General features: G+C 50.4%; 1 protein-coding gene across 2 annotated transcripts; it reads left to right on the plus strand.

The window, feature by feature from the left end:
- Positions 1 to 348: 348 nt before the first annotated feature.
- Positions 349 to 24,871, plus strand: RHPN1 (rhophilin Rho GTPase binding protein 1). Of its 2 annotated transcripts, none has more exons than XM_059867971.1 (15): positions 349 to 1,150; positions 8,601 to 8,719; positions 12,769 to 12,897; positions 15,053 to 15,128; positions 15,402 to 15,479; positions 16,293 to 16,417; positions 16,807 to 16,973; positions 17,476 to 17,663; positions 17,772 to 17,928; positions 19,937 to 20,056; positions 21,829 to 22,023; positions 22,263 to 22,339; positions 23,070 to 23,216; positions 24,100 to 24,258; positions 24,351 to 24,871. In XM_059867971.1, exons 1-15 carry the CDS (start codon positions 1,061 to 1,063, stop codon positions 24,546 to 24,548), a joined length of 2,025 nt encoding a protein of 674 aa, XP_059723954.1. In that variant the 5' UTR covers positions 349 to 1,060; the 3' UTR covers positions 24,549 to 24,871. The 2 variants fall into 2 exon arrangements, with proteins under 2 accessions (XP_059723954.1, XP_059723964.1); XM_059867981.1 differs by having other exon boundaries at positions 350 to 1,150; positions 8,604 to 8,719.
- Positions 24,872 to 25,516: the final 645 nt, after the last annotated feature.

Genomic DNA, 25,516 nt, shown 5'->3' on the forward strand with positions numbered 1-25,516 from the left:
TCCTCCCCCCCACCGCCTCTCCCAATTCCGCGCTTCTATTAGGCAGCTCTTCTGTCCATCAAAGCTGTGCGGCTCTGTCACTGGTTGTCTGGCGGCTAAGACCCGCCCCTTCGCCCTGCTTATGCCCCGCGCTCGGCGGAGCTGCCGCGATCGCTGCGGGGCTGGCGGGGCCTGAGGGGGCACCGGGGGTGAGCGGGGGCACGGCCGGAGGGTCCCGGGGCGGGGCAGGGCTGTGGAGTTGTAGTTCGGCGAGGTTTGGCTCTGGAAGGAGGTTTTGGGGCGGTCCTCTTGGCTGGAGTACCTTTGGGAGGGGGATTTTGGGGTCGTTTACGCTGTGGGGGAGTGGGGGGGCGGTGTTTAACCCCTCGCCCCGTCTGGGGTCGCTGTACAAGGTGGGTTTGAACTCCGTGTGTTTAGGGTAGTTCTGAAAAGGGGTTTTGGGAGGGTTTAAACTTCCCCCTCTATTTAGGATAGCTCTAAAAGGGAGTTTGGGGGGGTTCGCCCCCATTTGAGGTAGCCCTGTAAAGGGATTTTAAAAGGGTTTGGCTCCCTCCCTACTCAGGGTCTCTCTGTTTAAACCTCCCCTATCCCATTTAGAGTAACTCTTACAGGGGGAATTTGTAGGGGTTTAAACACCCCCCTATTTAGGGGAGTTTGGGGGGGGTTAAACTCCCTCTTTCCCTTATCCAGAGCAGCTCTTCCAAGCGGGTTTTGGGGGAGTTTAAACATCCCCCATTTAGGGTCTGGTGGGATTTAACATCCCCCTACCTGGGGTAGCTTTACAAAAGGGGTTTGTGTCCTCTCTTTTCCCCAAGTTATTTCTGCTAGGAGGGAAGCTGTGGGCTCACATCTGGCCAGATGTTGAGTGCAGGGGCCCTTGCAACAGAATAGAGCAGGGCTTAGGAGGGGTTTAAGCCCCCAGTTAGGACAGGCCTGGGATCTGGAGCCCGGTGGGGCTAAAGGAGGGGTCACCGAGCCCCCAGACCCCCCTGTGAGCTCAAGCAGGAGCGCCCCAGCTCCAGCCCCCCATTCCCAGCCTGTGGATGTTGCATCCCTGGAGATGATGCCCCCCGAGGAGGAGAGCCCGGATGGGGACAGGGACGGTGGCCTTGTCCTCCTGCACGGCCCGAAGAGCGGCAGCACACGGAAGGTGAGGATGGCCCCATATCCCTGTCCCATCCATAGGGATGACTGTGCCCGTGGATGGGGGCACAGGGATATCCAACCCTGCCAGGGGTGGAAATGTTGTTGCTGCCCCATAAACAGCCCTAAGCAGCTCCCTCCCAGCTCCTCATCCCTAAAGCTCTGTCCCTGAATCCCATCTTTTCTGCTGGCTCCATCCCCAAGCTTCCTAGTGCCTGCTTTTCACCTCATTCTGCGAGATTTTGGGTTTTTTTCCTCCTTCTTGCCCGTGGGAAGCTGATCCAGGCAGGTGCTCCCAGGGAAGTTTGGGATGCGTGGGAGAAATGGGGCTGATTGCTCTTCTGGTGTTGTTGTTTAATTACCAACTTTTGGGATGGAATCAGTGGGAATTGCCCTCAGGCTTCCACCAGCCCCTGATTTCTTGGGGTCAGGGAGCAAGAAAACATGGAAAGCATTCATTTTTGGGTCTATTTAAGCATTTTTCCCATTAGTTTTGCCCTCTGAGATCCAGCAGGATAAACCAGCAGCGAGTTCACTCCATAATCTGAGCTCTTCTTGCAAAAAGTCCCAAACCTAAAACACCCCTAAAAAAAAAATCCCAAATGACCAAGAAAGCCAAATTCAGCCAAGCTCTGGAAGGGATTTTTTTTTTTTTTTTTCCCCCTGGATCAATCTGATCTGGAGTCACTTGAGCCTGGGCTGCAGCTCAAGAGGTTGCAACCTTAAACCAGGTCGGGGTTTAACTCGGGGCCTTGTCTAAGGAGCAGGTGATGCTCGTGGGGGAAGGTTAACAGGTGGGATTTGGGACTTTTTCCCCATTTGTTCTTTTTGGGTCTGGAGCACAAAGGAAAACATGGAAAATGCTGCCAAGCTTTGGAGGGAGAACTGGGCAGGGCATCAGCAGCCTCTGTCATAATATGATTATTTTTTAATTAAAGCAGCAGAACACCTGATGAGCTCTATTGCTTTCTTTTTGTTATTGTTATTTAAAAGAAATTATCAACACAACCTTTTCCTGCTGTTTTTATCACCCTGATAACATCCAGGAGCATGGATTCATATTTTCTGCCTTGCAGGGGGTCCTGAATGCTGCTGAAAAAGTGATTTTTAATCCTTTTTTTTTTGCCAAGTTTTCTGTCCTAGGAGTGAAGACTTAATCCACCTGTTTCCTGCTGGCACCTTGCCCTGACTCTGTGCCTCCCCCACCTCCTCAGAGCACTTTCACCCTCCTAAAATTCAATTTTTTACTGCAGTTTGTGCTGTTTAAAAACCCCCAATCCCCCAGATTTTTATTCCCACCCCTGGGTTTATTTTTCTCTTCCTCTTGCTGACTGCATGAACCACCAGCGAGGCCACTTGGGAAATTTAAAACCTTAATCCTCCCCTCATTTGTTCAAAGGCTCTGTGATGTAACCATATTCTCAATAAAAGGTTTTAGAGGTTTTAGCTGCTCCTGTCTCCCACAGAAACCCAGCTCGGAGCCAGGGTGCTCCATGAGATTAATTCCATGACAGGGAATTTCCTATCTAAATAGATTTTCAGGGAGTAAAAACCCACTTGTTGTCACTTCCTGCTTGTCTTATAACAGCTCATATTAATTTCTTAAATGTTTCTGGCTGGAAAAAAAGGAAGGAAATTCTGGATAACCCTGGGGGGAAAAAAAGGAGAATTTCCAAGCCTGTTTTTATGTGTGGAGTGCTTCCCTGGCTTTTGTTTTCCTCTCTGTCCCACGGGATAATGTGGCTAAAGCAGGGTCACTTGGCTGCTTCTCCCGTGCTGGCCTGACTCAAAAACTTGTGGATTCCAAAGAGGAATAAAAATTCCAGCTGACAGCTGTGGCTCTGTGAAAATGCTTTAAAGACCAGCGTGGTTCTGGAATTAAAACAGGTGCTGAGAGTTATCCTATTCCAGCCTGGAATCATCTGTGCCCTTGGGAACTTCCTGTTTGGAGGAAAAACTCTGTGTAAGGAAGTGCCGGTGCTGCTGAGAGGGCATGGAAATAAAACCCTGATTTATTTTTTATTTTTTTGGAGTGGGATGTAGGTGTTTAGTGGGAGAAATTGATGGGGTTGAGGTTGGAGCCACAGACCATGGGCCCAGTGCATGGGGTTGGGATCATGGATTGTGGTCCAGCTTTGGGCTCCAACAGCAGAAGGACCTGGAGCTGCTGGAGCAGGTCCAGAGGAGATCAGGGAGGGCTCCAAGGGCTGGAGCCAGGCTGGGGCAGCTGGGAATGTCCAGCTGGAGAAGGATCCAGGGAGACCGCAGAGCCCCTTCCAGTGCATAGAGGGGTTCCAAGAGAGCTGGAGAGGAACTTGGAACATGGGATGGAGAGACAGGACACAGGGAATGGCTTTAAACTGGAATAGAGTGAGATTAGATGGGATACTGGGAAGGAATTCTTCCTTGTGAAGGTGGTGTGGCACTGGAATGGAATTCCCAGAGAAACTGTGGTTGCCCCATCCCTGGAAGTGTCCAAGGGCAGGTTGGATGGGGCTTGGAGAAGCCTGGGATAGTGGAAGGTGTCCCTACCATGGCAGGGGGTGGAATTCCATGATTTTGAAGGTCTCTTCCAACCCAAACCTTTCCATGGTTCCATCATCCCTTCGATATCCCTTTTCCTGGCAGGAAAGGGTCTCAGTGTGTTTGTGCACACTCACAGTAGTGATCCAGACTGGCTGGAGTCCTGTTTTCCTTCATTCCCTGTCCTTGGGAGCGGGAAGGTGTCTCCCTGGAGGTGGAGCTGGCTGTGGAGCTGAGCTCAGCACCAGCTGATGACTCTTCTTCCCACATTATGGATGTCTGGAGTCTCTGCTCAAATTAAACTTCCTCAGTTTCTCTCTGGGCATTCCCCAGCTTCCCTAATTGGGAGGAATCCTGGGGGTGACTCCTTTGTGGCCAAAACTGGTCTTGGACATGGCCCAGCTTGGTCCAGTCTTGGGCAGCTGAGCTGTGGAGCAGCTTCTGGATCCAGTCAGGTTCTCCCAGTATCTCCAGGAGCTTTTCCTGCAATTCCTGCTGGGGCTATAACTCCCAGTTACCAACCCCTTCCTCATTTCTCTGGAGAGATCTGTGCCTGGATTTTACCAGCACATTCCTGATCTGTGCCAGTTCTTCAGGAACTGGGTCTGCATCTCCATTTCTGTCTTCCTTGAAACTTTAACAGCACTTCCAAGGATCCCCTTTTCCCTTCCCACATTTCACTTAATATCCTTCAGTTTCCTCCTTCTCTGCTGCTTCCAGCTACAAAGGAGCAGAAACAATCCCTCTGTCATGGTATCACTGGCTTCTACATCTTCCTCCAGGTGATTCAGTTTGTCCCAGGTGCCTTGTCTTTGTCACTGAGGTCACAAATCACTCTCAGGGTGTGGCTGTCACCCAGGAGTCACCCAAGGCTTCATCTCCTGGGGGTGGGAAGTTCAAAGTCCACCCTGAGTAAACATTCCCTAAGGACTCCTAATTGCCACCCTGGATGGGCCCTCTGGAACTGGGAGAGGTGGCTGGAAGTGACAAAAGCCCTTGAGTCATTCCAAACATTCCCTGCAAAGATAAGGCTGGAGAATCTTTGCCCTCCCTCAGAGGGGAGCTTGATTCCCTCTGGAAAGGGTCTTATGGAAACTTTTTTTCCCTCATGTGGAGAGCCTTGGTGAGGATTTTTTGTTCTGTTGTCACTTCCGTGAGAGGGTGGAAGGCAGAGGGATTTCCCCTGATTTTTCTGGGCCTTAAAGAGCCTTATTGCAATAAAATCATCAGAAATGGGTTGGAATCAACTCGTTGGGATCACAGAGTCCAGTTCCTGACCTTAATCCTGCTTTGTCACAGGTAGTAAATGTCAGGGCTGGCCACACCTCACTCGTTTTCATGTATTTCTGTTCCATTATTCCCTGTGTACAAACAAGAGCTGCTGTTCCATGGCTTCTCCACAGTTTATGGAGGAGATCTGTGCTTGTTCTTCCTTTAAAACCTTTAAACCAGGAAGGAAAAGTCTGATTATCTCTAGAGCGGCTTCTTAAACCACCCAAATTCCCTTTTCCAGGAGTCCCCAGGTGCCCCCCAAAGCCTGGATGAAAGAGCCTCTCTTTCTTCTGACCTTATAGGGGTGACCTTGAAAGCTTGAACGGTGAATTCAGTAAGGAAAATCCCTTTTGGAACCCAACAGTGGGATTTTGGTGGGATTTTTTTTCCCCCTTTACGTAAGTCATGTTTAAATCCCTGGAAACTCATTCTGTGGTTTTTAGTTTTCAATTGGAACTCTGACAGGAGAAGCTTTGGGATCCTTTGAACTGTTGGAAGGTGGAAGGCTCTTTGCTTGACTCCTTATCTTCCTCATTTATCTTTGGATTTAAAGATGGCCTTTTATGCTTTCCTGGAGCCAAATTTCCTTCTTGCTCCAAGATTTGGGGAATTACAACATTCCTCCTTCAGGAGCTCCTGCAGATGGGGCTTGGTTGTTCCTCATGGAATGATGTTTCTATTGATCCATGCAAGCCAGGGGTGATTTTTTGGGATCAAGGCAGAGCCTCCAACTTGAGGGAAGATGTGCAGCAAGCTCATATTCATGCACTTTTCCAGCCTCATAAATGTAGATGAAAACAAAATCTGCGGATATCATGAGAAATCCTTGAATTCCTGACTTAACCTCACAAGGCTTTGGATTTATATCAAGGGCTTCTAGTTTTCCAGCACTTTTTTGCTGCTGGCTTAGGAGCCTGGATAGGGATTGAGAACTCATCCCATTAAATCTGATGGAGAAGCCAGGAAAAGGCCCCTCAGCTCTGCAAACAGCTTTAGTGCTTCCCAGCAGGAGAAGTCAAATCAATTTGCTAAATCCTTTCATGGCTCCTGCAGGGAAGAGGTTTTAACCCTCTTGGAATATCTTGGGGAGCCATCCCAGTGTCTTCTGCATCCCACTCCTTTCTTTCCTTCATTACCTTCCTGCTTTCCCTCCAGACAACGAACTTTATTTTGGGTTTGGATAATCCTCCTACTTGTGCCTTTTCCATCATTCCACCTGCACTTCCTGGGCCTCTTCCCTGTGTCTCCAGGTGGTTTTTGCTCCTTTTCTCCACAAAAATTCCCTTAAAATCCTCTGGCTGCTTCCAAACAAATTTTTGCCAGAGGTGGAAAGGACTCCAGGGTGCTGGAACTTGCAGGAAGAGAGGGAGTTGGAGAAGAGAAACTTCTCACCTCTAGAGCTTTCTGTGATTTCTGGATTTCTGTGGCTCTGGAGGCACAGAGAGGGAATCTGGAACTGTCTCATTTGCATATATTTGGGTATATTTGCATATGTTTGTCTCTGGGTCTGTCAAGCTCTCAGAGATCTCATCTTGAAATTTGAAATTAAACCTTGAAATTTTAATGAGCACCTTCACTTTACTTCTTGGCTTGATTTCCTGATCCTTTCCCATTTTTCCTCTGATTCCTAGATTGGTTTTTCCCTAGGGAGCCAACAGGATGGGTGGATTCTCCTCAGGACAAATCCAGAAGTGACAATTCAGGATCAAACTTTGCTCTCTTTGCTCCTGAGTATTTCAGACCTAATATTTATGCAGCTACTGGGGTGTTTTCCTCAAATGCCACTGCTTTTTTAGGATAATTGGGATCTTATGCTTCCAGCTGGTTCCTTTCATAAAATTCATGGATCGCTGTAAAGCATTAATCCCACAGATTTATGGACCAGCTGGAGTCACTCTGATTCCTCAGTCTCCAAGGGACCAATTAGGAGCTCCAATCTTTCCCTTAAATGAAAATCCCACTGTTAATCCCAGACCCTTTTCCAAAGGAAGCAGCACTCGGTGGACTTCAAATATGAGGAATTAATTTTAAGGAAGCTGAAGTCCATGGAAAAGCAAAATTTTCCATTTCCTCCTTGCCAGGTCCCATCAGAGAGGTGATCAAGCATTTCATGGAATTATGGAATGGTTTATGTTGGAAGGGGCATTAAAGATCGTCTCATTCCATGGGCAAGGACACCTCTCACTATCCCAGGTTGCTCCAAGCCCCATCCAACCTTGCCTGGCTTGGAACACTTCCTGAGTCATCCACAGCTTCTCTGGGAAAACGGCGCCAGGGCAGGGGTTGGAATGAGATGATCCTTAAGGTCTCTTTTAACCCAGACCATTCCATGATTTGGGGATCTTCCCATAATTTGCAGGCTCAGACCTTTCCATGCTCTTAAACTTCCCAAGCTTGTGCCTTCCCAACCAGGGATTTTTTTATCCAGGGATCTTCCAGAGGCTCATCCCTCTGAATCTTCAATGGGAATCATTCCTACTTGGGCAGAGCTTTTATGGCCCTGGATTTGGGGATGCCCCGTTCCGTAAGGCGTCCCATAATAACCCTGTGAGCCAGAGGGAAATTCGGTGGCTGCTATTTCCTGAAGTCAGGAATTCAGTGTGTTTTTCCCCTCTGCAGAAATTCCGAGCCAGCCACGGAAAGGATGGAATCAATTTAGTGCCGTAAGCCCCTCACTCCTGCATCCCTGTGAACTCTTGACTCCCTGTGCTCCATATCCTGGAGGTGGCCTTGGGATCTCGTTTCTTCCTGAGCTTTGGGGTCGTATTGAGCCCATCTCCAGCCCCCCTGGATCTTGGCTCATGTCCAGAGCCTGGGAAGGGGATGTGGAATTCCTGTTCAGGGATGGGTTTGGAAAGAGCTCAGGGAAAGAAATCCCTGCTGGCAATGCATAGGATTAGGGAATAAAATGGTTATTCCAGGGGCAGGGGAAGGTCTGGGGGATGAGAAACTCAGTGTTACCTGGCCACATGTGCTCACATCCCAGAAATTCCCAGTGTCCTGGGCTTATCCCACAGGATGGGAAGCAGGAAAATAGGAATTCTGCCCCTCTGCCCTGCTCAGGTGCAGAAACCCCACCTGGAATTCTGCATCCAGCTCTGGGGTCCAACAGCAGGAGGATGTGGAACTGCTGGAGAAGATCCAGAGGAGGCCACAGAGATGTTCCAAGGGATGGAACACCTCTGCTCTGGAGTCAGGCTGGGAGAGCTGGGAATGTCCAGCCTGGAGAAGGGAAGGATCCAGGGAGACCTCAGAGCTCCTTTGAGTGCCTAAAAGGGCTCCAGGAGAGCTGGAGAGGGAGTTGGGATAAGGGATGGAAAGACAGGACACAGGGAATGGCTTTAAACTGGAATAGGGTCAGATTAGATGGGATGTTGGGAAGGAATTCTTTATTGTGAGGGTGGTGTGGCACTGGAATGGAATTCCCAGAGAAGCTGTGGCTGCCCCATCCCTGGAAGTGTCCAAGGCCAGGTTGGAGCAACCTGGGATAGAGAAAGGTGTCCCTGCCCATGGTAAGGGATGGAATTCCATGATCTTTAAACTCCCTTCCAGCCCAAAGCATTCCATGACTGGGCTCTGAAAGTGCGCAATTTACAGAATTGATGGGATTTTTTGAATCCCAAAACGTGGATTTGGGATGAGAACCTGCCCTTGTCTCTCAGCAGGGCTGTGACCCCTTTGCCCAGACCCAGCGCAGCAAACTCCAGCATCGCCGGGCCCGGATCAACCAACAGATCAACAAGGAAATGAGGATGAGAGCGGGAGCAGAAAACCTCTTCCGGTGAGTCCTCATCCCCTGGGCATCCCTCTGGCTCTGGAATTTGGTTGGAGACAGGAATAGAGTCTTGATATGCAAGATTCAGCTGCTGGAAGATTTGAAAATCAGGATGGGAGCAGATGGGATAATGGGAATGAATTTGTGGCTTAGGTTGGGTTTGGAATGCAGAGCTCTGGTCTGAAAAGCCAGTGAGTGGATCCAAAGGATATGGAGCTGTTGGAGTGACTCCAGATGATCCAAGGGCTGGAGCCTCTCTACTCAGGAACCAGGATGGGAACTGGGAATGGGAATGTTCAGCCTGGAGATGAGAAGGCTCCAGGGAGACCTCAGAGCCCCTTCCAGTGCCTGAAGGGGCTCCAGGAGAGCTGGAGAGGGACTTGGGACAAGGGATGGAGCAACAGGACACAGGGAATGGCTTCCCACAGCCAGAGGGCAAGGATAGATGGGATTTGGGAAGAAATTCTTCCCTGTGAGGGTGGTGAGGCCCTGGAATGGAATTCCCAGAGAAGCTGTGGCTGCCTGCCCTTGGAAGTGTCCAGGCCAGATTGGATGGGGCTTGGACAAATCTGGGATAGGGAAAAGTCCCTGCAGGGGATGGAACTGGAGGTTTTCTGAAGATCCACTGCAAACCATTCCATGAAATCCAGCTTTAGGATCATAAATAGGTCAGAAAATCCCTTCAGGACTGAGTCTGACCATTCCCCCAGCACTGCCAAGGCCACCACTTGTCTCCAAGTGCCACATCCACAGGAATTTTATCCCAAGGACAACTTTTTTTAGCATCTTTTGTGTTTATTTCATTTTCCCTTAATATTTGGAGCACATTCCAGGCTGGGCAGGTCTTTATTATAAAAAGATCCATAAATCTGCCTTAAAGTACAATATTTTGGGAATATTTTACTAACTTGTTAATTGTTTTTATCCCAAATAAAATGAAATTTAATAAAATAAAATTAACTTTCCACATTGGAACTGGAATGATTTGCCATCAATGGAGTGTTCCTGTTGCACCTGGAAGAAGGGGATAATGTTTGATCCATTAAAAAAAGGTGTTTTCCTGGGGGATGGGATCTCACTGCTTCATCCACGTTGCTGTGCCTCGTTTAATTAAGGAAAAAAAGCCACGGAATCCCAACTTCTGCCTCTCCTGTGTTATAGTAAAAAAAAAAAATAAACCACCAAACAAACAGCAGAGGGAAATGTGCTGGCTCAGCAGAAACCAGCCTGGTTTAGGTTGGAATTGGAGCTGTGGGAAGTGGGAGTGAGGAAAAACGGGATGCAAAACATATCTTAATTGTCAGGGAAATGCACTGAGGGGGCTCTTTTTCAGCTGGCTCAGCACTCTGGCTGTCCTTTGGAGCAGCCTCCCTTCCTCCCTCCCTCCCACAAATCCAGCTGAGTAATAAAGTTGATTTCTCGGCATTCCGGTGCTCCAAGCTTATGAAACTTTGGAAAAAGGAATAATCAAGCTTGAAATTAAAGGATGAGGAGGAGGGGGGGGATTATGTTGCAAGTCTAAAGGTTATTGCTTCAAAATTAAAGATTTGTGGTGCATGGATAAAATTCCTTTGGATCTTTATCCTGGTGCTGGTGGTAAAAACTGTGGATTGTCCAGCCTGGAGCTGTTTGGAGCTGAATTTGCTGGGATTTTGCCTTTAAATTTAAAAACAAACTACCTCAATGCTTGGTAAAAATATTCCTGTTCAGCCTTTCCATGTTTTTTCCTGGAAAAGTTGGCAGGAATGGGGTGTTGGAGAAAAGAAATCCATGTGGTATTTGCTCAGTGGATTTGTTTGCTGGGTAAATAAATGGGAAGAGCCAGAGGAAACCTTTTCCTTCCTGTTCAAAAACTGGGATGGAGTGGAGGAATGGGGGAGATAAAAATGTCCAGGTTTTTGGAACAAAAGAAAAATCACAAAATAAATCCCAGAAATTCCCCCTGTCCTGGGCTTATCCCACAGCATGGGCAGCAGGAAAATGGGAATTCTGCCCCTCTGCCCTGCTCAGGTGCAGAAACCCCACCTGGAATTCTGCATCCAGCTTTGGGGACCAACTGCAGGAGGATGTGGAACTGCTGGAACAATTCCAGAGGAAGCCATGGAGATATTCTAAGGGCTGGAGCCAGGCTGGGAGAGCTGGGAATGTCCAGCCTGGAGAAGGGAAGGATCCAGGGAGACCTCAGAGCCCCTTCCAGTGCCTGAAGGGGCTCCAGGAGAGCTTGAGAGGGACTTTGGACAAAGGATGGAAGGATGGGACACAGGGATTGGTTTTAAACTGGAATAGGGTGTGATTAGATGGGCTATTGAGAAGGAAATCTTGGCTGTGAGGTTGGTGAGGCCCTGGAATGGAATTCCCAGAGGATTTGTGGCTGCCCATCCCTGGAAGTGTCCAAGGCCAGGTTGGACAGGGCTTGGAGCAACCTGGAATAATGGAAGGTGTCCCTGCCCATAGTAAAGGGGTGGAATTCCATGATTTTGAAGATCTTTTTCAACCCAACCCACTCCAGGATTTTCTGCTGTGTGTGGCACTTGCAAGTACCCCAGGAAAACCTTTTTCCTGGTAACTGTGCTAAGACACCTGGAAAATAATCAGGGACCTGCTGAGACCCAAAAAAAAATTGTTGTCAGCTGGGAGCAAGGAGGGAATACTCTCCTTAATCCATATGGGATGAAAATCGGACTGACGGTGTCCTAGACGTGTTGGGATGTGTGGGGGATAAACAGGAATTAAATCTAAGTTTATAGGGATTAAATACTGGTTTATATGGAAACATAGGGTGATGGTGCCTGGGGAATTGCAGGAATGCTGAAGGATTTTTCATTGGAAGTAGCCATGGGGATCTTTGGATGTGCCGTGGTTTGGTTTGTTTGGAATAAAAAAATTCCTCGGTCTTGGAAAATCCTGGCAAAGGAGAGGCAGGAGGAGACTCTGAACCACCAGATTTTCAAAGGAAAACCCTGGAGCTCCTTCTGTTGCCCCAGGGCAGGGCAGGACCTAGGAGGATTTAATCCATAAAAATCCATGTCAAAGCAATACTTTGGAAAAGCTGGAGGGAAGCAGTTTCCTGGTCAAGCAGAGCTTGTCCATGTGTTGTTTTTCCTGGATCCCAGCATGGTTCAGCAGCCAGAGCCCCTTTCAGCTCTGGGTTATCTCTCCCTGCTTTCCTTTGGAGGAGATAAGCAGGGAATAATCAGCCTGGGAGCTTGTCCTGCTGGGAACAGCTGGAATCAATCCCTGGTGTTTACAGCTCCTGCCAAGAGCAGGGAAGGCAGGGCAAGAGCTCACAAATCCTTTCTTTTCCACAATGATTTTTGCACCCAAAAATGAGTTTTTCCTCCTCAAATCCATTTATTTGGGATGGGGGAGCACCTGGACTGGTCAAAGCCCAAGCTGAGGCTGCACTGGAGGTGAAGTGGGAATGGGCAAGGGGAAGGTGGATCTGGAGCAGGAATTCCTGGATGCTGCACTGCAATGAGTTTTCCCTGGGCTCAGCCTCTACCTGGATGTTCGGACTTCCCTAATCCTGAAAGGCCGGGAGAGTAGGGAATGTCCAGCCTGGAGAAGAGAAGACTCCACAGACACCTCAAAGCTCTCTCCAGTGCCTGAAGGGGCTCCAGGAGGGCTGGAGAGGGACTTTGGACAAGGGATGGAGGGACAGGACACAGAGAATGCCTTCCCACTGCCAGAGGGCAGGGACGGATGAGATATTGGGAAGAAATCCTTCACTGTGAGGGTGGTGAAGCCCTGGAACAGAATTTCCAGAGGAGCTGTGGCTGCCCCATCCCTGGAAGTGTCCAGTGCCAGGTTGGATGAGGCTTGGAGCAACCTGGGACAGTGGAAGGTGTCCCATGGCGGGAGGTGGAATGGGATGACCCTCAGAGGTCCCATCCCCTCCAAACCGTTCCAGCATCACCTGGAGAACCAGAGGCACAATCCTATGGAAAGGCTGGGCTCGATGCACGTGGATTGCACCACTGGGTAACTGAGTCTGGAGTGGAAAAAATAAATTCATGGATAAAAAGTGGGAAATTTGATCCATTGGTTTCTTGCAGGGCCACCAGCAACCACAAGGTGAAGGAAACGGTGGCTCTGGAGCTGAGCTACGTCAACTCCAACCTTCAGCTCCTGAAGGAAGAGCTGGAAGAGCTCAACAGCAGCATGGATGTGTATCAGAATGAGAGGTAGGTCTGGGAAGAGCAGCCTGTTCCCTTGGGATTTAATTTTTCCCTCTGTTATGGAGTTTTTCTAGGAGAAAAGCTGCTCTTGCCTTGTCCACCCTGCTCTGTCCCATGGCCGAAGGTTGGGATGACCTTCAGAGGTTCCCTTCCAACCCAAACCTTCCCATGGTCAGGGACAACGAGGTGGTGGCTGGAAGATAGGGGAGGTTTGGGGTATGGGCCAGAATCCCTGGAAAATTTTCATCCTGGGAGTGTCAGTGGTTCCCTTCTAGAGCTGCAAGGGGAGAAAAATCAGCTTTTCCGTGGGGATACTGGGATGTTTTGGGATAGATGCAGCATCCTTTGGACACTGATGTCCCAAAGGAGGAGGAATAGGGAAGAAAGAACCATCTTCCCTTGTATTGACCCCCTTTTCCTGACAATCCCACCAGAGTTCTTCCCAACAGGACATTTTGGTGATGGGAATCACAATGCATGGAAATGTTCAAGGAATGACTGGGTGTGGCAGTCAGTGCTCTGGGCTGGGTGGGATCAGTCACAGGTTGGACTCGATGATCTTGGAGGTCTTTTCCAGCCTAAACAATTCTGGGATGCTGGGATTCTTTTCCTCCTTTTCCCTTCCTGAGGCAGAAGGTGTTGGATGGCAGTGTGAGGTGTTGTGTGGGTGATGTGGCTGAGGGATGGGATGGGATGGGATGGGATGGGATGGGATGGGATGGGGTCCGGAAGGACCTGAATAAGCTCCAGATGAGCCTCATTAGGTTCAACAAAGCCAAGTGCAACATCCTGCTCCTGGGATGGGGCAATTCCAAGCACAAATCCAGGCTGGCTGGGGTGAAGGGATGGAGAGCAGCCCGGAGGACAAGGATTTGGGAGTGTTAGTGTATGAAAAGCTGGAAATGCCTCATCCACATGTGCTCACATCCCAGAAATCCCCCCCATCCCAGGCTCATCCCACAGCATGTGTAGCAGAAAAATGGGGATTCTACCCCTCTGCCCTGCTCAGGTGAGACCCCACCTGGAATTCTGCATCCAGCTCTGGGCTCCAACAGCAGAAGCAGGTCCAGAGGAGGCCACGGAGATGCTCCGAGGTGATCCTTTCCTTCTCCAGGCTGGGAGAGCCGGGAATGTCCAGCCTGGAGAAGGGAAGGATCCAGGAAGACCTCAGAGCCCCTTCCAATGTCTGAAGGGGCTCCAGGAGAGCTGGAGAGGGACTTTGGACAAGGGATGGAGGGACAGGACAGGGAATGGCTTCCCACTGCCAGAGGGCAAGGATAGATGGGATTTTGGGAAGAAAATCTTTCCTGTGAGGGTGGTGAGGCCCTGGAATGGAATTCCCAGAGAAGCTGTGGTTCCCTGATCCCTGGAAGTGTCCAAGGCCAGGTTGGATGGAGTTTGGAGCAACCTGGGCTGGCGGAAGGTGTCCTTACCCATGGCAGTGGGTGAGAATGAATCATCTTGAAAGTCCCTTCCAACCCAACCCAAACCATTCCACAATTCCACATTTCTGTGTCCATACACGTGTTTTTCCAGGCACATTCCCTTTCAAGGATGCTCAGTCTTCCCAATTTGCCACTTGCTTGCCCTGGTTTGAAAAGAAATCAGGAGTGACAACAACTCCAAACCCTGCCCAGGCCAAACAAAACCCCCTTTGTTTATTCCAGACATTGGATTCCAGTGGAATTCTTGTTAGGGAATGAGCAGTAATGGCTTTCTGCACTAATTATAGCTCCTGGAGCTGTTTGTTCCAAGGAAAATGTGGGTGCTAATTCCCTGCCTTGCTCTCCTGGTTTTCATAACTTCCTTTGCCTGTTTTCCTCCCCAATTAATGATTGATTAATGAGTTACCAGCAATTTGGGGGGATAATGAGAGAGGGTTGTTGTGTTGGTGAGGGCTTGATCCTGCCTTGCCCACCCAACATCCAGGATTCCTCTGAAAATCAGGAGCTGTAATAAGATGTTTTGGGTGTTTTTTAGCACTTCTCCTCCAATGCTGCCATTCCCAAATCTTTTTGGGAAGAGCATTTTTCCATATGGAGTCTCTTAATAGGAGCAGCACCAGCCCAGCGCAAGAAGCTGCTTCCTTTTAATCTCCAACCCACAGGATCCATCCAAGACTTTTAATCCGACCACCAAACAGGTTCTTGTCTTCTTCCAGTGAATCCATCAGTGTTCCCATGATCCCTCTGGGACTCAAGGAGACCAAGGAGCTGGATTTGCTAGTACCGCTCAAGGTGAGCTTTGGCGTTTCGTTGATCAGTGCTGAAGCACCTGAAATTCATTTTCCCATTTGGAAAAGCTACCAAAAAAATAAATGCATGGAAAGGAACTGGACTTAAAACATGGGAAAGTGGGAGATGAAGGTCTGGAGATGCTGGAGAGCAGGAAAGGGAGGAGATTATTACTTAGTGGAGGTTTTCTTGTGGGCACAAGAGGAAAATTCTTACATGAAAGAAATCTCCCTTTAAATAATAAAAATCAGGATTTTCTTCTGTTTCCCAATCCAGGATTTCATCAGTGAACACTATGGAGAGGAGGGTGTCCTGTTTGAAAAGGAAATCAAGGAATTCATGGAGCTGCGACAGGTTGGTGCCCCTTGGCTTCCCAAGTTTGTCTCGTCCAGGATCACTCCTTGGAGATGCCACATTTCCTTTGGGGGGGATCCCCTCGTCCTTTCTCCAAATTCCATATTTATCCTTGTATTTCGGGGTGCAGCATTCCCATGCTGGAGCACCTTGGACTTGGTTTATAGGTTCCAAAATAGTACAGATTTTTCAGGAATTGTTCTTTTTCCCTATCCTCAATGCCCTGCTGACCTACAAATGAGCAGCAATAAAATTTATAGTACAATCATTATTTATGGTTATTAATTCACCCCTGGCAAGGCTGAACAACTTCTTTCTCTCCAGGTAGGCTTTGGAGAAGAGGGAATTTAAAGCAGTCTGGGAAAGGAGGGGAAAAAATCCTGTTTGTTCCCTAGGACTTATAAAATCAGATTTTCCATGAGTTTTTCCAGCACAACTTCGAGGCTGCTGCTTCCACATTTGAGTGTCCCAGCACCCAGACTTTCCCCATGAATGAAACTCAGAATCATGGAATAGTTTGGGTTGGAAAGGCTCTTAAAGATCATCCAATTCCATCCCCTTCCATGGGCAGGGACACCTTTCACTGTCCCAGGCTGCTCCAAGCCCCATCCAACCCAGCCCTGGACACTTCCAGGGATGGGGACAGCCACAGCTTCTCTGGGAATTCCACTCCAGGGCCTCACCACCTTCACAGGGAAGAATTCCTTCCCAATATCTCATTTATCCCTGCCCTCTGGCAGTGGGAAGCCACTCCCTGTGTCCTGTCCCGCTGTCCCCCTTTTCCCATCCATGTCTCCTCTCCCATTCCCGCAGGCCATGCGCACCCCAAGCCGCAACGAGGCCGGATTGGAGCTCCTGATGGAATATTACAACCAGCTCTACTTCCTTGACAGCCGGTTCTTCCCTCCCACCAAAACCCTGGGCGTCTTCTTCCACTGGTGGGTGCAGCTTTCCCTATCCCACCTGGGTGGGGAGGGAGTCAGGATCCAAATTTCTGTGATGGAATCTCTGCCGGGGCTGGTGGACACCAGGATCTGGATTTGCTGTTGCCTGGAGTGGGTTAATTTGGGGAGGGAGGGGGGAACACAAATCCCATGGGATGTACTATGATGGGAATGGTGCCTGCAAGCCCACCTGAGTGCTGAAAACCCTTCAGGCTCCTCCTGCATCCATGAGAATCGTGGAATGGTTTAGGTTGGAAAGGACCTTCAAGATCATCCAGTTCCAACCCTTTCCATGAGTGAGGACACTTTGTGTGGACCATGACAGGGACACTTTGGGAGCCATGACCAGGGGATGGGCAGCTGTTGGCTCTTCACTTCTCCAGGTACGACTCCTTGACAGGGGTCCCATCCCACCAGAGGGCTCTGGCCTTCGAGAAGGGAAGTGTCCTCTTCAACCTCGGAGCGCTGCACACCCAGATCGGAGCGCGGCAGGACCGCGCCTCCCTGCCCGGCCTCAACCAGGCCATCGATGCCTTCCAGAAGGCAGCTGGTAAGTGGCTTCTCCTCTTCCTCTTCTTCCCAAGAAGCTTTTGGGAAAGGTGGGAATGATCCACAGAAGCTCAGGAAGGGGTGGGAGCAGTCGTAGGAAGAGGTGTTCCCAAGGGGTCACAAACAGAGTGCAAGGTGGCTTCACGTTGGTTGTGTGGGTTGGAAAGAGGAGTTGGGATGGTCCAACAGCCAAAAAGGATGTCCCCCAAAAGGATGGCATCCAAAAGGATGTCCCAGCTGTGGAGAGGAGAGAGGCTGATCCATCTCCCTATAGAAAAAACAGAGCCTAGAACTGGGATCACCCAGGGCTTTGGAGAAGGAATTGGACACAAGGATGGTTTAGATGGCAAGGGTGGGACCTCAGATCTTCTTACCCACCACTGATGGTGAGATATTTGAGTATTGGAGGGAAGCCTGTTCTTGGAGGGAATCCTGCCTGATCCCAAAGTTTGATTATCTTCCTCGCAAGCCTGGTAACTTCCAGGAGCTTCTCTCTCTTCCAGGTGCCTTTAACTACTTGAAGGAAAACTTCTCCAACGCTCCCAGCCTGGACATGAGCGCAGCCTCCCTGACCATGCTGGTGAGGCTGATGGTGGCCCAGGTCCAGGAGTGTGTCTTTGAGAAGATGACCTTGCTGCGTGCCCAGTACGACTTCCTGGCCCGCCTGCAGCTGGCTCAGGAGGCAGCAAGGGTGAGGATTTTGGAAAGGAGAGGATTTGGTGGGATTTTGTGGTCCCTGCTGTCACCATCTCCCGAGGGACATCCTGCATCCCATCTCTTCTCCCTTCCCTCTTCCCAGGTGGAAGATGTTTATTCCCTGGTGCACCAGACCATGAGCCAGCCCCACGTCAAGGATTACGTTCCCTTCTCCTGGACCACCATGGTCCAAGTCAAGTCGGAGCATTTCAAAGCCCTCTCCCATTATTTCGCTGCCATTGCCCTCTGTGACTGCCCCGGTGAGTGTCCGGCCTGGAGGGAGCTCCCTGCTCATCCAAGTACTAATTTCACATGATTCCTGGGTTTTGGGGAGGGATTCCCAAAAAAAAAAGAGGTTATAAATACAACACCCGAAGTTTTTGGAAAGCTCTGAGCTCTTCATCTTCTTTGTGGACTCAGCAATTCATCCCCAAGGCAGATTTTTCCATACTTCTGGTTTCCACAGGGAAAAATCCTTAAGAAGGGGAGGAAAAAGCTGCTGGAGGGATGTCACCTGCTGTCCCCTTTGGGGCTGGGTGGGGAAAAAAGGGTCACCTGCCTGCTTTGGGCCAGCCGAGGGCTTCAAAAATCAAAAATAAATCCAAAAATACTTTGGATTTAACTTCCAGCCTCATGGATGGATGTCCTGGGAGTCTCAGGGTGGGGGCAGCAAGGTACACATGGTTCCATGGAGTCACTTGGAGCAGGACTTCAAGATGTGACCCTTGATCTCCATCTTTGCCACCTCCAACACCCTGGGAGCAATTTTGGGATGGAGCAGAGGATCCGGGGGTGGGCAGCAGATGCTCCTGGTGACCTTTAGTGTCACCTGGTGGGTGGCTGGGAAGCTTTTTGAAGGCTGGCTGCCAAAACCAGTGCTGCGACCAGTGGCTGCCAGACTGTCCTCACAGCCTCCCCCGCTCCAGAGCCTGCCCAAAATCTTCCTTGTGCCATGTGGGCGTTGCAGAAGCTGGGTTGAGCAAGGAGATGGGAGAGGGGGGGATAATGTATAGCTGGAAGGGCTTAGAGATCCAAACAGGAGAGGATGATGATGGAGATGGGATTCCATGGGGTACCAAGGGGCAGGGCAAACCTTCCCCCTAAAATTTTTGGTGACCTTAGGCACCGTGGGAAGCAGAAATCTGCAGGAGATGCCTAATTTGGGAATTTTTTTGCCTGCTGTTGGGATCTCATGTTCCTGCTCCCACCTCTCCCTTGTCAGAATAACAAATCTTTTGCTTCCATAACCAGCTGGGAATAAATTCCTTACACTGCAGTTTTAATCCCTCAGGGATGCTGACATGGCAGGAGCTGGCACAGGGAGAGCCAGCCCTGGAGCCGCCAGTTCACAATCCTCTGCATCCCTATGCCCACCAGGCTTTGAAATCCTCTGTTTGGAGCAACAAAACTCCCTGGAATATTCTGGGTCCAGGGAAAGAGGCTGCTGTGCAGCCCTAAGTGAGCCAAAGAGGATTAGGAGCAATTTGGGCTAGAAAAAAGGGTTAAAAAAGCCTAGTGTGGGGTTTGGAGAGCCTGGGAGAGCTTCATCCATCTCTGTTTTTCCATGGAACGACCTCCTTGGTTGCACTGTGGGCTAGAGAAAAGGCTCCAGGGAGACCTTCAAGTGTTTCAAGGAGCTCCTGGAGAAATGGAGAGGGATTTTGGACAAGGGATGGAGTGCCAGGACACAGGGAATGGCTTCCCACTGTCAGAGGGCAGGAATAGTTGGGATATTGGGAAGGAATTCTTCCCTGTGAGGGTGGTAAGGCCCTGGACTGGAATTCCCAGAGAAGCTGTGTCTGCCCCATCCCTGGAATTATCCTGGACCAGGATAGCTGGGGCTTGCAGCCAAGTGGAAGTGTCCCTCCCTGTGGAAAGGGGTTGGAATTGGATGGTCTTGAAGGTCCCATCCAACCCAAACCATTCCATGATTCCCTGATTTTGTTGTCTCATTCGTTTCCCTGTCAGTGATCTCCCAGGGCTCTCTATTCCCAATCCTGCTTCCACACTGGAGCATAGGAAGGCAGGAAAAGGAAAAAAAAGCTGTGTTCAGGACAAATCCTGCCTTTAACTTCAGATCCTGGTGCATTCCCTGCTGGGATCATCCCTGGGCCCATCTCTGCTTCCTTGCAGACTGTGGTTGGATGACAGGAAGGTGCTGCCAGGGCCACCTGAATGTGGGTGTGGCTTCTTTGTTCCCACTGCCACGAGGGCCTGGGTGGCCCTGACCTCTCCCTAATCCCATCCCCATCCATTTCCTTCCCACAGCTCCCTCAGATGCTGAGCTGCTGGAGCAGGAGAAGGCTTTCCTGCAATTCCATGTCACCATGCCAGAGGGGCCGTCACTTCGTGTCCTGCTGCAGGATCCTGAGGAAAGGAGAAAGCTGGGTGAGCACAGATTTCTGGATCCCATCCTGATTCCCACAAATGATGAGGTTTTAGGGGAATCTCTCCATGCAAAGAGGAATTTCTCAGGAGATTTCTTCTCCTGGGAAGCAGAAAAGCATCACAGTCCCCTTGAGGGTGTGAGGACCAACTCATGGTGCTTGTCCCAACCTGTCCAGCTCTGACAGGAAAAATTCCAGGTGTTCCAAGCCAGGTAACGTCACCCAACACTACAGAGAAATCCATAGGGACACGGAGATCCTGGAAGCTCCTTGGTTTGGGCTGATTTGGCTGGAAAACAAGACACAGCAGATGCTCAGGGGGTGGCTTTTTCAGCTGCTGCGAATTCTTGGGAGACAAGAACTTCTTCCCATGCGGGATTTCAGCTCCAGGGAAAGAACAGACGCTGCTTATTCAGCTGAAGTCGTGTCTTGGCAGCCCCTCCTCAACAAGGCTGCACCAAGAGCAAACTCAGCACTTGGAATTTGGGATGTTGCCTCCCCCAGGAGCTCTTTTCCCTCCTTGCACATGTGTGGAAGGAGGCAGACCCCACCAAGAATGAGTATAAACCCCAAAATCCAAGTATTTTTGGTGACACCACTCCAACACCCTCAGATGTGGTTTGCATCAGCTTTTCCAGCTCTGCCTGATTTTCCTGGGGAAAATGGGCTCTGTTCAACATTCCTGGTAAAAAAAAGATGTGCAGATACCAAGCTCATCTTGAAATTGGTTTGCAGGAAGGGAAAACCTCGGAGAGGTTGTGGATTTCCATCCCTGGAGGTGTCCAAGAGCAGGTCACACAGGGCTTGGAGCAAACTGAGATGTTGGAAGGTGTCCCTCCCTGGGGAAGGGGGGTTTGAATGAGATGAGCTTTAAGGTCTTTTCCAACCCAAACCATTTCATGATTCTATTATTATTATTATTACTATTATTATTATTATTATTAATTCTCCATATTTTCACAATTTATAGATTTGATAAAAATTCTAAGTAGGGAGAATCTCCTCTCTGTTTCCCATCCAACCCCAAAACATTCCCTCAGTTGTTAAGTTCCTCTGGCTGTGGATTCCAGGAGTCTGGAGGAGGCCTCGTCTCCCTGGATTCTGTTGCCACCGTGTGTCCTGAACGTGAAATGCCACAGGCACACGTGTTTCCATGAGACACACGGAGAGAGCTTTTCTGGGAGTTTAGCCTTGGATACGGCTGCCTTGGTTGCAGTTTCCCACGGAGGAGATGCTTTGCATTGATATCCGTGGGTCACTGGAATTTCAGCTCCTCTTTCCCGACCACTTCCATTTCCCAAGGGTGGGAACACGCTGAAGGCAAGTGGAGAGGAGCAAAGAGCAGAGGATGGAGAGCAGGACCTGCAAGACAAGGAAAAGGCTTAGCCTAGAAAACAGGGATGTGTTGCACCATCCCAAGGAGGACGGGGCTGGGTTGTTCTCGTGTTCCCATTCCCGAGGGATCCGAGGCGATGGAGAGAAGTTAATTTGCTCAGGAGATTGAGGTTAAGCGTGAGGAGGGACGTCGGGGGTGGTTTTTCAGGAACATCTGCCAGCTCTGCCGTCAGGGGAGCGAAGTAGGTCACCCTTCAAGGTCCCTTCCCACCCCTCCATCGGGCTGGGACCGACCCCATTTAGGGCTGGGAACGTGACTGGGCTGTCCCTGAGTCACAGCGGGGTGGTGGCACCACTCCTGAAATCCGTGGGCAGCCGAGCGGGAGCGGCGCCGGAGCTGCCGCTCCATCGGGCTCAGCTCCCTCTGCTCCCTCACAGGCAAAGCTCACCTCAAAAAAGCCATCATGAAGCACGAGGAGGCCATGAGGATCCATGGATTGTGCAAGATCCTAAGGAAGATGGATATCCTGCAGGAGGTCCTGTCCTTCGCCCACAAACGCTCCCTGAGCAAATATTCCGAGATCGACCACGAGGAGGATTTCTTTGAGACGGGAGAGGCTCCGGACATCCATCGTGAGTGGGGGTTTTTTGGGATTGTGGGTGGGGAGGGGGTTTGTGGGTGGAAGGACTCCATGGGGAATTCTGCTGTGGAGGGGGATTGGCCTGGATGATCTCTGAGTTCCAATCTAAACTATTCCAGGATTTTAGGTCCTGGCTCTTACGGGGTCACGCTGTCCCTCTTTGGGACGGCAGCGGCTGCCCCAACTACCTGAGGTCACCCCCTCTCTGTGCTTTTCTCTCCCTCCCATCAGCCAAAACGCACCAGAAACCCGAAATCAAATCCCCCAACTTCTCCCAGGTGAAGGTGACCGACCTCTTCCACAGGCTGGTACGTACAGCTCCGGGAACGGGAATATCCCGAGGGAGCAGCCGTCTCCTCCTCCTCCCCTGCATGCTCTGCTTGCCTGGATTCCTTCTTCCTGCAGCCTCTTATCCCTCTCTCCAGCAGTTTTGCAAGGAGGAGCAGCAGGAGGAGGGCTGGGATCTGTGTCTGTGACACCTAAATGGGTCACAAAGCTCCTCTGTGACAGGGGAGCAGGCACAGGAATTTTGGGTGGGCTTTTCCCAAGAGACCCTTGGGAAGAAGGGTTTTGGTGGCAGGAAGTACCAGGAAAATCCTACTGGAGCTTTATCCATGCCCTCTTTAGGTTTTTGGGGTCCTGGGGAGCAGGACTGGGATTCAGGACAGTGGTGGGATCTGTGGTAGGATCATCCCCTGAGTACCCCAGGGAGAGCTTGTGCATTTCAGCCCCAGGGCAAGCAGGAATGTCCTGCTCCTGTGGGAATGGAAAAGCAGGAAAAAGAGGGGAAAATGGGAAAGAACTGGGGGAAAGTGACCCTGAACAGGTGACCCGTCCCACCACCCTGCTCCTGGTATCCTCCAGATCCAGACAGGCTCTGCCTCCATCATTTCTTCTTGGATGATGGGACTGTTTTCCCTGTAAAAGACAGGATTTCTTCCTCTTCCCCCTCCCCATCCCTGGAATTGGGTTTTTTTTACAAGGCTGCACAGTTCCAGGGAGCTAAAGGATGCTTTCCATGTTTCTGCCTCATTCCAGGGCCCCCTGTCCGTGTTCTCAGCCAAGAACAAGTGGTATCCAGCTCGGAGGGTCCACCTGATGAGAGGAGAGAACGGCTTTGGATTCACCCTGCGAGGAGACTCCCCCGTCCTCATTGCCGGGGTCATCCCTGGGGGCTGCGCTGCTGTGAGTATCCCAATTTCTTGCTATTCCCATGGGAATGCCAGAAGGGAGCTGCCTGGAGGGATTCCAGGTGTTTTTAGGTCTTAAAACAGTTCAGGAGGAGACTCATCCCTTCTGGAGCTCAGGCTACGGTTTGCAGGTGGGCGTCATGGAATGATTAATTTTTAGGAGATAGCTAAGGAGAAAACATGGAATTTTGCTCAGTTGTTAACTGCTGAAAGCCCATCCAGCTCCCTTGTCCCTCGTGTTGGGATGTCACAGTGGCTGGAGCAAGATGGCATGTCCAAAAAACAGGGGCAGCTTTGTTTTCCATCAGAGGATGCTGGAGAATCCTGGTGGGATGCCCTAAGAGTCTCCCTGCTTCCTCAGCACCAACCCATCCCTCCAAATCCCAGCATCTCTGGAGCAACACTCTCCTTAGCAGCAGGATCACATCCCTCTTTGGAACACTCAAATCTTCCCAAATACTGGGGTATGGACTGGATATGGTCCATATCTGGATCAGAGTTGTGTCTTCTCTTCAGCCTGGAGATGGGAAGGGTCCAGGGAGAGCTTGGAGCCCCTTCCAGTGCCTAAAAAGGTCCAGGAGAGCTGGAGAGGGACTTGGGACACAAGGGATGGAGTACCAGGATGAAAGGGAATGCCTCCCACTGCCAGAGGGCAGGGTTAGATGGATATTGGGAAGAAATTCTTGGATGTGAGGGTGGTGAGGCCCTGGCAGAGGTTGCCCAGAGAAGCTGCAGCTGTCCCATCCCTGGAAGTGTCCAAGAAGCAACCTGGGATAGTGGGAAGTGTCCCTGGTGGGACTGGATGATCTTGAAGGTCCTTTCCAAACCATTCCAAGATTCTCTGACAGTCCATGCACATTTTCCTTCGTTCCATGCAGGAAGCTGGTCTGAAGGAGGGGGACTACATCATCTCCGTGAATGGCAAGGACTGCAAGTGGTCCAAGCACGCCGAGGTTGTCCAGCTGCTGAAGAGCACCGGGAAGGAGGGGGTGGACATTGGAGTCATCACCCTGCAGGGCACAGAATGTCCCAAAGCCGTAAGTCACATCCCACAGGAAAACCACAGGATTCATTGGAGCTCTCTGTGTGCTGCCCTGGCTTCACTCCCCTCTCCACCTTTCCCAACCAGGTGGACAGGAAGGCAGCAGTGATGTCCTCGGGATCTGGGATGCTGAAGAGCAACAAGGAGAACAGCAGGAAGAGCCTGATGAACAGCAAGAGCTCCAGCACGCTGCTGGTGTGGAGCAAGAAGAGCAAGAGGAGCAAGAAGAGCACCTACAGCGGTGTCCCCTTCACCGCCGTGGGGGACAACGAGGCCATGTACTGACCATGCTCCATGGTGTCCCCTGAGCTCCAGGACTGGCTGCCCAGGAAGCTTCCCAAGCCTGGCTGGGCCATGAGGACTCCCAGACCCGGGAATGTGCCGCTGGTCGGATCCATGCCGAGAGGTGAGCGAGGCACCTCCACCTCCCAGCTCCTGTGTCCAACGATCCCTTCAATCTGGGGGAAACTCGGGTTTATTATTAATTTTGGGATTATTTTTTTTCGCTCTCAAGGGGGTCGGGGGGAGCTGTGCTAAAGGAGGGCCCGATTTGTGTCTTCTGCTTGGCCAAAGCCAGCCCCAGCCATTAAAGCAAAAGTGTCACCTTCTGTAGCATCTCCTGAGCTTTCTCTGCGAGGTACAAGATGGAGCTGCTCTCCCAGAGCTGTTGGAGGAGCTGAATGCTTCAGCTGAATCCTTCCAGACTCCCATTTTTTGGGAGAGGGGACAGCAAGGGCATCAATGACTTGTGGTGATCCCATCACAGGGTCCAACCTAGGCAGCATCTCCCAGGTGGGGCTATCCCAACAAAGTAGGATGGTTTGACCATTTTTAGTGCTTTTGGGGTGGTTTTTTTGGGGGAATGAACCCCCAGCTTGACTCAGAAAATCCAGCCCAGCTGCCCAGCCGGATTCTTTGGAAGAAAAGGGAAGGACTTAACGTGCAGTTGATGTCTGGCTTATTTAATCAGGAGATGTGGATTGCCCTAAATATTCTGTGAGGAGATTAATAGCTAAGAGCCTTGTGGGGGGGTTTATTTTTCCTGGGAGGAGATTAAAATTCCAGGAAGATATCTCCTCCAGATTATTAAACTCCTAAATTTGTGCTACTGTTGGATCTTGCACATGTTGCTAATTCCCTAACACTGCTGTCAGCATTCCTGGGCTGGCCTGATGGATCCAGGCGTCTTGGTAATTGTCCTGGAAACACTGGGAGACTCTGAATCCACAAAACAAATTGGCAAAATTTCCTCC

Source organism: Haemorhous mexicanus, chromosome 1 (assembly GCF_027477595.1).
Source record: "Haemorhous mexicanus isolate bHaeMex1 chromosome 1, bHaeMex1.pri, whole genome shotgun sequence".
NCBI lineage: Eukaryota > Metazoa > Chordata > Aves > Passeriformes > Fringillidae > Haemorhous > Haemorhous mexicanus.

Excerpts from the sequence above, each read along its gene's own strand:
- RHPN1 (XM_059867971.1), top strand. The coding sequence starts at position 1,061 with ATGATGCCCCCCGAGGAGGAGAGCCCGGATGGGGACAGGGACGGTGGC. Across the intron at positions 8,720-12,768 it reads GGAGCAGAAAACCTCTTCCG|GGCCACCAGCAACCACAAGG; the intron begins GTGAGTCCTCAT and ends GGTTTCTTGCAG. Across the intron at positions 22,340-23,069 it reads CCGACCTCTTCCACAGGCTG|GGCCCCCTGTCCGTGTTCTC; the intron begins GTACGTACAGCT and ends GCCTCATTCCAG.